Raw genomic sequence first — 13,980 nt, 5'->3', positions numbered from 1 at the left:
ATAAATGCACTTCTTCACTTCAATAAACATTTCTATTGTTCATGTGGATGTTGTAAGAAAGACTTTACCAGCATTCTATCTTAGCAGGGTTTGATGGAGGTTTCCAAGGCAAATAGCTAAGCAGGAGCTCCTTATTCGTGGTGGGTGAAATTAAATGTCAAAGTGCAGAAGTGCTTGCTGAATGTGCTGATCTCTAGCTCATCCACAGAATATCCGCAGAAGAGTGTACCCAAATAGTACATGCTGATTTGGAAACTTTTTTTTTTCTCTCTCTCCCAGAAGGCTTTGCAGAAAAAGAACCTTCGTAGTAGCTGGAATAACCAAGAGAGTTTTCACATAGCAAAGTAGTGGGGACCTTTCCTGAATTTCAGTATTCCTCGGGGACTTTATCATACTACCACACTTAATCCTCACTGCAAGAGGGTCAAAGGATCCCCTCCTGCAAGTTCACCTGCAACTTTCTAGTTTACAGCACTTCAATGCTGTACTCGTAGCATACCAAGCAAGTTTACTTGACAAATATTATCCATGACAATTCTGGACAGATCGAGTTCAGTTACAGTGGGACACTCACTGTTTTTAAACCAGATACTGAAGGTAATAAACTTACATAAGTTATTTTGTGTGAAACAGGCACAATGTTTGCCAATCTGGGCAGAATTCCAACTGGATGCTACTTTGAGGTGAAAGACATCTCATTATAATCCTCTGCAATATAGCCAAATGAGTTTTGCCCCAGTTGTCCTTTTTACATACAAATTCCCATTTTTTTTTTTTTTTTTTTTTTTTTTTGAATTCAGTTATAGCTATTTTTGGAAGATAACTTTAAATTTAGGGACGATTTCACATTACAAACCAACAGCAGAAGTGGCTGAATTTCAAGAAACCAAAAGGACATTTCCTGCAAGAATCCCCCAAGATTAAAACAGTCACTAGATGTTCAATATGAAATCTGTCTCAGTGTAGCTAAGGTCATAGGCAGCAGCATTATGGAAAATTTGCTCTGTTGATTGCAGGTGCCATTAGAGCAGGAAAAAAAATATTCAAATTGAACTCATGAAAGCATTAGAAAGCATTCACTTGATTGCCATTAATATCATCTAGTCAGCACCAACATTCTTCAAGAAAGCACGTATGATTTTAAAAATAAAAGAGTTTAGGTAATGAGCAGGATCCTCCTTACCCCTGAGGCATCTGACAGGAGCAGCACATATAAAATGCTTGAATGACAGCACTTAGTCTGTTTGCTGTCATGGAGATAACATCCTGGCAATCAGCATAAGCTTCCTGCTTCCCGGCAACATCATATGTTTTCGAATCCCCAGTGTCAGCAGATAGCACTTTGCTGTCAGTTCCTGCAGTGGCAAAGGAAGGCGTAGGAGTAGCATCCTGGTGATCTGGTCCTTTTTGCTTCAGTAAAATAGAAGTAATGTTGGCAGAGTCCCTTTTGTTTTTCATCAGTTCTGTGGCTATAAGGACTAGCCATTCATCTAAAGAATGCCAGAGCAGTTCTAGCGGCTGCAATAAACACATGCGAAAAAAGACAAAAAAAAAACAGGACAGATGTAGATTAGACACAGAATGATCACATCATTAAGTATCACACATATCATTATGCTTTCAATGATACTTTAGAAGTCGTGTTAGAGATTGAAGTCAGATACTCATAAAAACTTATTTATTCGTAGCCGCAGAATACATAAAGAGAAAATTTCATATAGAAGGAAAACAATCAAGTAGTAGATGAACCAAAGACAAAACAATTCAGAAAAAGTAGAACACTGAAGGCTTTAACACATTTTGGCCTTATGGTTTTTACACAGCACACTACTGCCTGACTGCTGCAGTCAAGCAGAGGTGATAATATACACGCTGGGTTTTCAGAACAAGAGTATACCAGTTCTTTTTTCAGGTGCTGGTCAAAGAAGCTCCCCTCATCATGCAGATGGGGCACTGTAAGTATCAAAAACCCTAAATAAAGGCGTTGATATTCACACTCATGCACATATCTTACCAGATACCCTTTACGCACAGAGCAAGATCATATAGGTTCCGATAGTATCATAGATGTCTCAAAGTAAGTGTCACTAACACTAGCTTTATAAAATGGAAATGAGTAACAGTGGAATTTAACATCAATTTTTAAAGTTACTCATTTAATTAATTGTATTTTTTTTATATATATACTGAACAAAGTCACTTTTTATTCAGGATCACCAGCTTATAAACAATATAATCAAAATCTGGCACTATTCTATCATTACGCATTTGCTCTCAGCTGCGGGCTTACTAAAAGGAAGAGAAAGGACTGAGTCTGCTGCTTTCTCAGAAGCATTTCAAAAAATATGAGGACTGACCACACGGTTCTCTGGAGATATTTAAAGGGGACATTTCAGAAGGGTAGAGTCTATTAAATACAAAGATGCTCATTCTACATACTCAAATTTGACTGAAATCTTTCATTGCATTCCAAAAACAAGAGTGAATATCTAATGCATTTCCTTGTCTATATATTACTGTTCCATCAACGTTTTTCATCAATTAAAGCATTTAAAGACTAGTAGACACTGAAAATTACATTCTCAATTTCTAAAGCTGCTTTTAGAGATTAAGAGCTATTTGTAACATACAATACCATAAGTCTACACCACTTGGGTTAGCATCAGTATACCTAATAGCCATGTGCTCTCAATATGTAATAAATTATTTCTCACTAAAACTGTGTGTTCAACATATCTGCTGAAATTTACTTGTTAAAACACTCCAGTGCTTCCTAATTTTTAAATAAGGAATTTGAGAAAAGAAAGCCTTGTGCTCCTACTACCGATAAGTTTCTCTAGATGATGTACTGAATACCTCCAGTATATGTATCATTTTCTACTTAAATGTCTGCCATACAACATCAAGAGCCTGGCTTCTTTCCAAGAATTACTTGCCAGACCTTCACCACAAAACACAATGTAGAACAAGCATTCTAATGGAAAATAAGATTTATTGAACATACGGAAGAATGAAAAAGCAGCTGTATTCATACATATAACTCAACAAGAGAAAACTACTTGGTAGTTATTTACCAGAGTATTTCCACCTCTCTAAAACACAGTTTTCCTCTCTACTCCTTCATCACTTAGCTTGTCAGACAGTTTTTCTACTGGTATTAGGGTCTTACCCTTAACTTCCTCACAGACTTTGCGTGCCTTTCAGAACTCTTATAACTGATTTTTTTTCCAAAGCTAGTATTTCATAGATCCTGATCACAAATTCATTCAAAGGTGTAGTCAAGCATAGTGACTTGAATACTTCACCTTCTATTTTTCAGAGCATAAAGCACTCCTCTCTACATACTGTCCAACACTATCATCCAAGGCTGTCAGCATTTTATATCAGCACCCATGATCAAGCCTTTTCAGTCTGGTACGGACATATTCAATCAAATCATTAGAAACTTTTTTTTTCTTTTTTTGCAAAACTGTATGTCAGCATTTTTCAGTTGATTTTTTGGAATTAGACATCAGAGTCGGATCGAGTACCAATCTTCTGCCACTGCATATCTAATCTCTCAAATCTACTGATATAACTACACAACACCCTCCTCCTGACCTACCTAGAAAGCAAGACACTAGAAATCAAACCCATACTCAAACTGCTACATTGGAGCAAAATCTTCTACACTGGAGCAAAATCTTTCACCAGGTGACAGACTTCTAAATACAGGGAGTAAGAGATCACAGCAGGTAAGTCAACTCGGTTCTAGAAATGGATAGTATTTAAAATGAGGAAAAAAAATATTATAAGCTTCCCTATCTTGCTCAATTGGAGAGGGAGATTTTATAGTTAGTTTCTCTAATTTTACTGAACAGCAATTAGAAGAATTTCATTTGAGTTAACAGTAGGTTTCTTTTTCAAGCATCTAAATTCAATAACTAGTTTCTTACAAGATCAGGGTATCAAAGTGTGTTTTGATTTGCTAATAGTGCTACTTTCAGACACTTGGATAGGCTTGAATTGGAAAAGCCTGTAATAAATTACATATATGGGACTTCAGAAAAGCAAAGATGGCCCTGTCATTTTCTTGTCCTGTCAGAGATAAAATTCTTCAATAATCTCTGATCAAGATGTAGTCACATTTTCAAATATTTCCAGGCTGAGTACAGTGTGACTTTTCAAAAAAAAAAAATAAAATAAAACAAAAATTCAGAAGCCAGGTGGCTCAATTTCTAAAAATTTCTGATGGGCTCATCTGATCAGATAAGCCCATCAGCATACTGATCTGATCACAGCATAGTATGCTGATCAGAATCAGAATTAGTAATACAGAAAACCAATACACAGCATTTAGAAAAACTTCTAAATAAGTTTTTCTTCATTTCTTGTATTGGATAAAACATGCTTTTGCACCAGCTTTTTAAAAGGACTTTTGACATACATCTTTAAAGGTCATCAGATCCAGACCTTTTTGGACCTAGGAGGAGTGTATTGAGATTAAAAGAGAGAATGGTCCTTATAATACACAATAAAGCTTGACTACTGTTCCTCTGCATAAGCTACAAGGATATCGGAAGACAGTTTTGCCACCGTTCCAAAAGTTTCAAGGAAGCTAAAGAAGCCACTACTGAACACAAATTAGCTTCCTATATACTGAAGACCATATCTAGAAGTCTTCATCTGTCAAGGCAGGCAGAGAGGGAAAGGAAAGTCATTTGCATCACACTTTCTTGTGATCTGGAAACAAGTCAAAGAAAATCTTACATGACATGATCCAGCAGCATGAAAGACTTTTCCTTCATAAAAACTGTATCAAAATTAAGATTATCTTGGACATTTATCCCTACAACTGAATTCTAAGACTAATGGCAAATTACATTGTAAAGGTGCCTTCCTGCAGAATTTTCAATATTGATCTCAAGTTCAAAAACTTTAGGTTCCATTAAAGAGACTCCAGTATATTTGACTTTTTTGGTTCTTTGAAAATATGGATTTAATGTTGTTTTGGAACAACAATTTCTATGGGTTTTTTCATAGTCTGTCCTTAGAAGTTACACGGCCTACAAAAAAAAAAATAATAATAATAATTCTGGTCCACTGACATGAGTGTCCCACACGCATCCGCCATGGCTTTTAATGTAAAAACAATTTTTACCATAGGTTTAAGTATCAGCACTAAACAACAAAATCATACAACTGCCAGGTCTTCAAGTAGCTTCCATACCATTGCAATAACCTAGTGATACAGTTGGGGTTCTTTTCTCCCTTTTAGCAACACTGTCCTCAAGGAGAGGACAAAAAGAAAAAAAAAGAAAAAAAAAGAAAAAGTGAAGACAGGAGGAAGACAAAAATGTGAAGTTATCCAACAGACTCAGCAGTATGTTTAATCTCCCATTACTGGGTTACTGCAACTCTAAATGAGAACAAACTATTCTCAGCTGAAGTTAGCATTGCCAGACCAGTGTGCCCATTGCCAGACTGGAGTAAGTCTGCATCTCCAGTTTTATACGTCACACCCTGATATTTTAATCACTCTAAGAAATATCACAGGTGAAAACATTGGCCTAAACGCAGCTCCGCCTCTGTTTTCAAAATTCTAAAGTAAATATATTCATTAAAATAACAACAATAATAAACTTAAAGCCATCCTGAAATTTTTTTGTTAGTTAATACAACAGTAGTTGTATTTTGCTCATTTGTTAAAAATCATTAACACTGTTTTTATACAATTAAGAATACTGCTATTTTTCTGGGACAAGATCAATTTTGCAATACAAGTCTACCACATAAGACTTAACTCCATAGCAAACTAAGAAACAATTTTTTTCAGCATACAAAGTACTATGGCTAGACAGCTAAGTGATTTTCCTGAAATACTACTTGTTTTGCAAACTGCAGTTCAATAATTGTTCTTTTTAGTGAATTCTGAAATGATCGAGCTGAAAATCATGAAACATAGCTAGCTCCGCCCCCCCCCCCCCCCCTTTTAGGCTATGAGTGAAAAACTAAACACAGGGAGATGAAGATTTGACAAGAAAGTATAAGAGACTACTTGTACAATCGTCTCACTGTAGATATATTCTTATTAAACACGCTTAGCATTTGCTTGTTTACTTGATCTGATATATTTTAGCCAATTTTAACTAAAACTACTGGAAAATGTTGTCTTTAATAAAAATGATACATGACAGTGTAGGTCACTGGTTTTGAAAAATCAGATTAAGTTCAGTATGGAACAGTTTAGCTCAAAATATTTCAGAGACCAATTCTGAAGGACAAGTATTACGTACATTTAGCACACAGTACTTTTTCACACTCAAGCACTAGTTTAATATCTATGATATAAATCAATTTATTATTAAAATAATTTTGCCATCAGAAAATCATTTGTGTTTGTTTTCTTAGTCTAATATTATCCTTCCTTCCAAGAGAAGGAATTAAAAAAAAAAAAAACTACTTAGCTAAATATAGCTGTAATTAAGGTATCACCTCACATGACATTATCAGTGTAGCTCTGTCTTAAAAGTCATTAGTGGTAACCTGATGAACACATCAAATCATCAAACAAATGCAGCAACTTTAAAATACATCATTTTCATAGCAGTACTGCAGGAAATGCAAAGTTTAGGGAAAACTCACATCATGTAATCACTGGCATCTAAACTGGGAGATATAAATTGTGCTGTGTAACAGGACAGAAGCACACAGACTACAAAAACAAACAAAAACCCTTCTGTTCTTGCTATCTAGGTACTCCTCACCAACAAATATAATAAACCTTCAGAAATTAAACACACAAATGGCTAGCACCTAACTCAAGTGCTTGAAAGCTGCTATAAATCAGTAAGTTTGTGAGGGTAGTAGTAAACCGTTAAGTTTTAAAGTGTGTAATAATAAAATGCAGGAATTTGGGGGAAAAATCCACAATCAGAGTGCAAACAATGAACAGATGAAGAATTCAATTTTTTCCATCCATCTTGTGGAGCTGGATAAAACTGAATCACAAGAACTCTCAATAAACCTCTAAGTATGATTTTGAAGTTACATTAATACAATCCAGTCTACTGCTTAATATTAGCACATTTTTAGATTACTATACTGTTAAAAATAAAATTAGAAATAAAACCAAAGTTTATGAAAAATAATCAAGCAACTAAACCGCCAAGCATCTAATAAAATAATAAACAAGAAATAAACAAAAATTGTAAGATGAGATGTGCATCAGTGGTTAAATGAATCTAGCGCAAAAAATAAAGAGAAGAAAAGAGGTAGACTTAACTTAAGAAGGGATAGGGACATCAACCAAACTTACTTCCTGTTCATGAGATGTCTGATTAATGAATGCATGCTTTGTGAAATTCATCTCTTTAACGTCTATCTTCCTAACAACATCATATACTTTTCTGACCTTGAACACCTGACTTCTTGGAGTTTTATTTCCATTGTAGCCCATGTCATTTCCATTACTGGGAGAGGATGGGCCAATGCGAAAGACATGACAAAATATCCTCACGATCCTTAAGAGACTCTTCATTTGAGCTTCATAATTACTTGACAAGCTGAGGGAAAAAAAAAATTGAATATTTAAGTTTCTCTTCCAGATGAAACAATTTAGTATATCAAGGAGTAAACAACCTAATGTTAGGGTCCGATTTGCATGCTGAAAAAAAAAAGTAGGCTTTAACCCTAGTAAATTTGAACTTTTATTCCCTGCACCATCCCAGGAAGTCAAACATAAACACCACATTTTTATTAATATCTATTCATAAGTTTAATTTGAAGTTAAATAAAACAGCAAATTCCAGATCTTGAAAAATAATTCAATTAATTTTATGCATATGTACACTTCTTATGAACCATACGACAGAAACACAATTTACTACTATAAAGATTATAACATATGAAACAAATTTGGACATCCAGTTGGAAATGTTTTTCAATACAGAAAAGATAGCATCTTTCAGTTCATTGGTCAACTGTATTAACTGGATATCCTGCCACAGCCCAACATAACCTGTTATCTCAAATGTGCATAAACTACCTCAGTCAGATAAGAGATGAGGATGATAAAAATGGCACTGATTCTACTCAAGAAAAGTGATCTAAAAGATATTACATAAATAAAAAAACACCTTACTAGTACAGTCATCAATAAATATATGAGAAGTTTTACATCTTTTTAAAATAAATTAACCAACACTGAACTCTACAAGAATTCCTTTAGCACCAATACAGTGTAGTATCTAAGATATCCACAGGTTCATGTACAAGCAGAACAGCCTCATATTCAGCTTACTTTTCTCTCCTTAGACCCAAGTAGTAAAAATTCTTCAATTTGAACACATAACAAAAACTGTAAGAAATTAAAACTTCTTGTATAAAATTCTATACAGATAATATTTATAATTGACTATATATCTAACTCTATCCTCAAAACATTTGTAAATTTAAAAGTATGCTTAACTATATGATTGGCTTATACCAGAAAACAGACACCATAGAAGATGCTGTAAGCCTCTGATGAGATGCTGTTTATTCACAAATCTGTAAAAAAAAAAAAAAGCTAGTTTCAATCTATCTAAACTAGATCACAGAATTCTACTTCTGAATAGCACTCTTCCCTCATTCTCCTACAGGCAAATTTGCAGAAGCATCTTAGATCTCCCACAATAATATAAATAACACATAAATTTAATGCCTTCAGAAAAATGTAAATGGTATGATGAATTTCTAACATTAGGTATGTATAATACTTACTGTTGAATTGTGTCTAGGACTATTTGTAGCATCACAGCACCTTTATCATCACTTGCCCTCCCTATGGTATAGAGGTAATAAAGGGTAAAGAAAAGAACTAATTTGCTTACAGCAGTGAGACTACTGGTGAGGTGTTAATTAAAAAGAAAAAAAAATAAAGATTTTATCAAACTGATACACAAAATACAACTTTCTTGCCAATATTTAAATTTCTGCCAGAGAAGTATTTGGTAAATCTGGGTAACAAAGCAATACAAAGAGTGAACAGTGCAAAGGTAGGAATACTGAAGTCCACCCCAGTCAGGAAACTTGCATTACCTAGTTCAAAATTATTTATGTTTACCAGAGGCTCTGGCCACAGCTATAAGTAAGCATTTAGAAAATCTTTACTTATATACAATCTATGAACACAAGTAAGTAATTTAAATATTGGAAAAAAATATATTTTAACTGAGCTTTATCATCCCTCAGCAGTGTTTTCCGCATGACATTCATAAATTGAAAAAAGTTCTAGTGCTTTTAATAGTTTACTGACTCTTTTACCAGCATAAATATATAGCTAAACCCAGTCTGAACCAGCAAAACCAAATTATGTCAAATTAAAATTATTTCTTGGAAAGAGGAAATACTCATTTGAGGTAATGCTAGCTTAACAAGCTCCCTGTTGGCATTCAAGGCAGAACTCCTCAGCCAGAAGCCTATTGGAACTCCAGGCTACCTCCTGTTAAGTATTACAGAAAATATATTTTTGACTCTTTGGATTTAAAAGACAAACCAACTCAACATCAATTGGATGAGGGTTAGACTCACAAAACCAACTTTTTGAAGATACTAGTTCAGCCATGTAAGTATCATTATTTGAGGTTGTAATGCAGAATGGGTGTATTTCCTATTATTTACTGAGATAGGGCAGAAAGAGGCCCATGCTTAGAGGTCTATATCCACCAAGTACCATCCTCATTATGCCAATTAACAAAATAATTAAGAAATACTTAGTTGAAGCAGAGGTTGAAACCTCTGACATAGAATAGAATTAGCAAGATTAGAGAGCGATCTCTGAGAATAATCAGAGATGTAGTTTTTGCAAAATTGCCTCTTTTAATAGAAAAAGAAAATAATCCTATTTCCTTTGAGACATATTACAACATATCAAATATAAGTGGGCCAGTATAAGGTCACAAGATGCCCTAGCTACAGGTATCTCTGGAAGTGCCTTCCCACCCAATACAATGCAAAGCTTCCAACTTGTCCCCAACCTGAGCTAGTAAATCCACCTTCAGCAATACAGGAATAAATATCAGCTCAGATTCAGAAACAGTACAATTCCATAAATATTGTTTCAAGAGCCTTGCAGAGGAAACTTTACATTGCTTGATATAAATGAGTAACAATACCAATAAATCAAATCTAAACACAAAGTAACCAATTCATCTTCGAAGATCTTGAAATAGAAACAAATACTGCCTCACATGATCTAATCCAGCTCCCACAGTTTCTGACAATATCCACCTAACAAAGCAAGTTCGAAACCCTTTCCTGTAGGTTGGATTTAAACTTTAGCACAGTTTACATGTTGAAAACCTACTGGCTCTACAGAAGTAGGAATGTGTTACTAGTTAAGCTGACTGCATACTTAACCACACCAACAGCTAGAATTCTTTTAAAAAAAATTATCTTCGCAACAGCAAAATAAAATGGCATTAACACTTCTTTCCACTTTAACCCCAAAAGTTTGTGGGGTTTAAATCTTTTGTGCATATTCATTGAGGCAAAAGCCTCTCAAAACAACATGGTGATTAACAGGGTCAGGAGATCCCAAGCAATGCCTAGTGGTTCTAATCTGCCATTTACAAGCTGGATAGAAACTTAACACGACTGATAGGGAAGGAAAAAAAAACAGCTAGAACTACAGTATGTAATTTAGTCTCCCTGCTAACTGATGGGCTGCTAGAAGCCCCCAAACAGCTAAACAGAATCACTCAAAATGTTGTCCTCCTACAGCCTATGCAGACATCCTCTCCAGATACAGAATGATCTCTTAACCTTCTCTTTTCCAAAAAGTCATCCAAGAACATGTTACTAAAGAACTTCTGCTAGGCTTTCGTGCTCTTGAGTCCTTTCAGAAAACATTTCCTTAGCTTCTAATAGGCATAAGGGTTAAAACAAATTCTGCTAGCTATTGAAAACTGTCAGATTTTACTGATGTTTCAACAGACTACAGATGAGGCGTTTTACACAAAGTCCCTCAAACAAAGGCCACAAAAGTTAGGAAAGCATACTAAGAAAATATGCTTGCTTATTTGAGGTGCTTTCTCAAGTAACTACTTACACTGCTGAGGTAAGTCACTGTTAGATGCATTTTTGGTCTGCTGCAGAGGAGATGTTCTTATATATTACAGACAACAAAAGGACAGCAAATGTAACAAATGAGACAAGTCTGAGGTAACAAAATCCTCTTCAAACATGCTAGGAAAGCACACAGATAGTAAAGATGTAGAACAGAAAAAGAAAGGAAGAAAGGAAAAAGAATTACAGTTGCTAAAAAGCTTCCCTTTCTAGAGCTTACATAGTTATTTCAAACAAACATTTTTCTTTTCCCACAACCTAAGTTTCTACTTGCCAGTAGCTACAGGAGGAGGACACCAACTTTCTCTCCTGAAATTCTTGTGAAGGCAGTAATCTAAAAAGGCACTGTCATACAGAATCAGATCTGAGACCCATCTACTTCAGCATGCAGCCAATAAGGGATGGTTTAAATTTTTAACCCTGTTAAATAGCATCAACTGCTAGGTAGGTTAGCAACCTACTTATGATCCTCTGACACTTACCTCAGCAGTTTGTGACCATTTGTTGTAGCAACTTCAGCAAGACTTGTTAGGATTTTATGATACTGGCTTTCACTCTGCTGAGACAAGTGTTCCAGAACTTGCCGCAACTGGTAAATTAAACAGAAGAAATTGCATAATGTCAAGGAGTTGCAAAATTTGACTTAAATTTAATTCAGATCACTAGCACCCAAGCTAGCTGTAGCTTCTAGAAATGGTAATGCACGCTTCTCTATTATCCAATATCCAGTCTAACCTAACATTCCATTACATCTTGCAAACAAAACTTTAGAGAAAATATATACTTTTTATAGTCATTTTATGGACTACAGGATATAATCATCGCATGAATGCTAAGAACGCTAAGTGCTTAGTCATATAGTGTTAATTTGTACAAATTATAAATTATACAATTTATTTTCATCTGAAAAATAAATGGAATGCACATTCAAATTCTGAAGGCTATTAGCATACATCTTTCAAGTTCATAATTCTACCATTTACCCACCTCCCCAGTTCACTCCTCTGCTAGATTATGGCATGGTATAGACGAACTTTAGATTATAGAGTTTGCTTTCACAACCTTCATTCTTGCTCAAAACACTGAATACCCTCCGTTGGGTAAAAATTCATATCCTGCTAATCAATAATTCCTTATAATTACTCTCTCTTATCTAATTTGCTCTTTTTCTTGCTAGCAGCATTATTTGGCTCACAAAGACTAGAGGCCATCAATGTCCAAACACTGCTCTGTCTTCCAATCCTTTGTTCTACACCTTTCTCGGACCTAAGCAGTTTTTTTTACAGATAAATTAACTCTTCAGTGACACTGTTCTTCATGCATCCCTATTGTTTCCTCCCTTATCTCACTCTCATTTTCAGAAAGCTTGGTAATCCTTCTCATAGAATTACTGAAACATGAGATGAAAAGGAATCTCAGGAGGTTATCTAGTCCAATTCTCTGCCTCAAGACAGGAAAAAAATATCTGTGATCCAGACTGGCTTATCGTTTTAGGGCTTTTTGATTCTGAAGGCTCTGGAGCTTCAGCACATCATCTCTTTTAATATTTCACTATCCTTAACTATTTTAGAGTTTTCCTCATGGACAAACTGAATCTTTAGCTACAAATTTCTATGGCAATACCTTTATCTTATCTGCTGTAAAATGTTATTTCTTTGCTCCTTTGAGCAGCCTTTCACATATATAAGATAACCACCAAGCCGTTTCTTACCCTAAACTCCTTTAAGCTAAGTAACTTCAGTTCTTCAAACCTTTTCATAAGAGTCCGCATTCCCTATATTTGTAAGTCTCATTAATCTCCTCAGTATCTGTCCAATTTATCTTCATCTTCCTTTGAACGTAGTCTCCAAAATGGACAACATATTTCAACTAAGACAGCCAATGACGACTAGTGCATAAAGATTGCTTCACGTGTCTTACAGGCAACAGAAACTCCTTTACTCTCACTCACCATCTCAAAATCACATGCAACTTGTAACCCACTATGAACTTCAGAACCTTTTCTACAGAACCACTCCATAGGCAGCAGCTTCCCATATTGTATTCAAATGTTTATTGTTCCTATCTAAACATAGGAGCCCCGTGCTTCTCTTCCCAGTGAAGCTCATCCATTCTGCCAGCAGTGTGTTGATAATATTTTTAGCTTTTCAAGAAAATTTAAAATTTGACTCCTGACTTCCAACATACCTTCAATCTCTTATCTTCATGTTATCACTTCAATATAAAATGAACTGGTCTTAACCAAGACTCTGGGCAAAACAGCTCAGAATTAAGTCATGAAAGAACCATACTTAAAAACATTCTTCCATTCTGACAGTGAATATCAGGTCTTTCTTCTACATACACCTCCACCACTAGTCACACACAGGAAAAAAAAAAACAAAAAAAAAAAACCATTGTTTTCCTTCTTGTCTTCTACAATAACATTTTCTCATTTACTTTTCGAGGATCTTTTTTGTTCTGTTGTTTCAATTCTTTATCTTTTACTTGAAATCCTCTACACCATTCCCCCATTCTTCCAGAGTTTTCACCTATCATCTTACCTCGTAAAAGCCAATCCAGTCTCAGAAATGTAAACACTGTTTCTATACGCATCTGTGAGTGCTCAGTCTTGTAATGGAAGCAATAAAAACACCCGAAGTACAGAAAACACCACAAACTTCAAAAATCTGGCAAATCAAGTTCAGTAAATTGGCAGATAGCATCTTATCATAATACTACAGAGTTTTTCTCTTCTTTTTTTTTTTTTTTTTTTAATCTAAGGTCTGTACAATTATTTGCAGATATTTTCAAGCAAGCAATGTATTAAAAATCTGTAAGTAATTGGGTTTGGAAAGGAGGATAAAACTACCACATACTTCCTTCCCCCCTAAACAATGAAGAAACAAGTAT

General features: G+C 35.0%; 1 protein-coding gene across 10 annotated transcripts in view; it reads right to left on the bottom strand.

Moving 5' to 3' along the window:
* HACE1 (HECT domain and ankyrin repeat containing E3 ubiquitin protein ligase 1) overlaps positions 1 to 13,980 on the bottom strand; it is a 58,520-nt gene that overhangs the window by 25,139 nt on the left and 19,401 nt on the right. For 9 of the 10 annotated variants that reach the window (XR_009957988.1, XM_062572698.1, XM_062572701.1 and 6 more), the window contains 3 exons: positions 11,571 to 11,677; positions 7,298 to 7,544; positions 1,184 to 1,518 (listed from right to left, as the gene is read on the bottom strand). Coding sequence is in view for 9 of the 10 variants with exons in the window: in XM_062572698.1 (XP_062428682.1) it covers positions 1,184 to 1,518; positions 7,298 to 7,544; positions 11,571 to 11,677 (689 nt within the window). In the remaining variant the exon portion in view is untranslated. The remainder of the gene's footprint in view (positions 1 to 1,183; positions 1,519 to 7,297; positions 7,545 to 11,570; positions 11,678 to 13,980) is intronic. The other variant, XM_062572700.1, reaches the window with a different exon arrangement.

The sequence above is a fragment of the Rhea pennata genome, chromosome 3 (genome assembly GCF_028389875.1).
Source record: "Rhea pennata isolate bPtePen1 chromosome 3, bPtePen1.pri, whole genome shotgun sequence".
Classification (NCBI taxonomy): Eukaryota; Metazoa; Chordata; class Aves; order Rheiformes; family Rheidae; genus Rhea; species Rhea pennata.
This window is presented reverse-complemented; position numbering and strand designations above follow the sequence as displayed.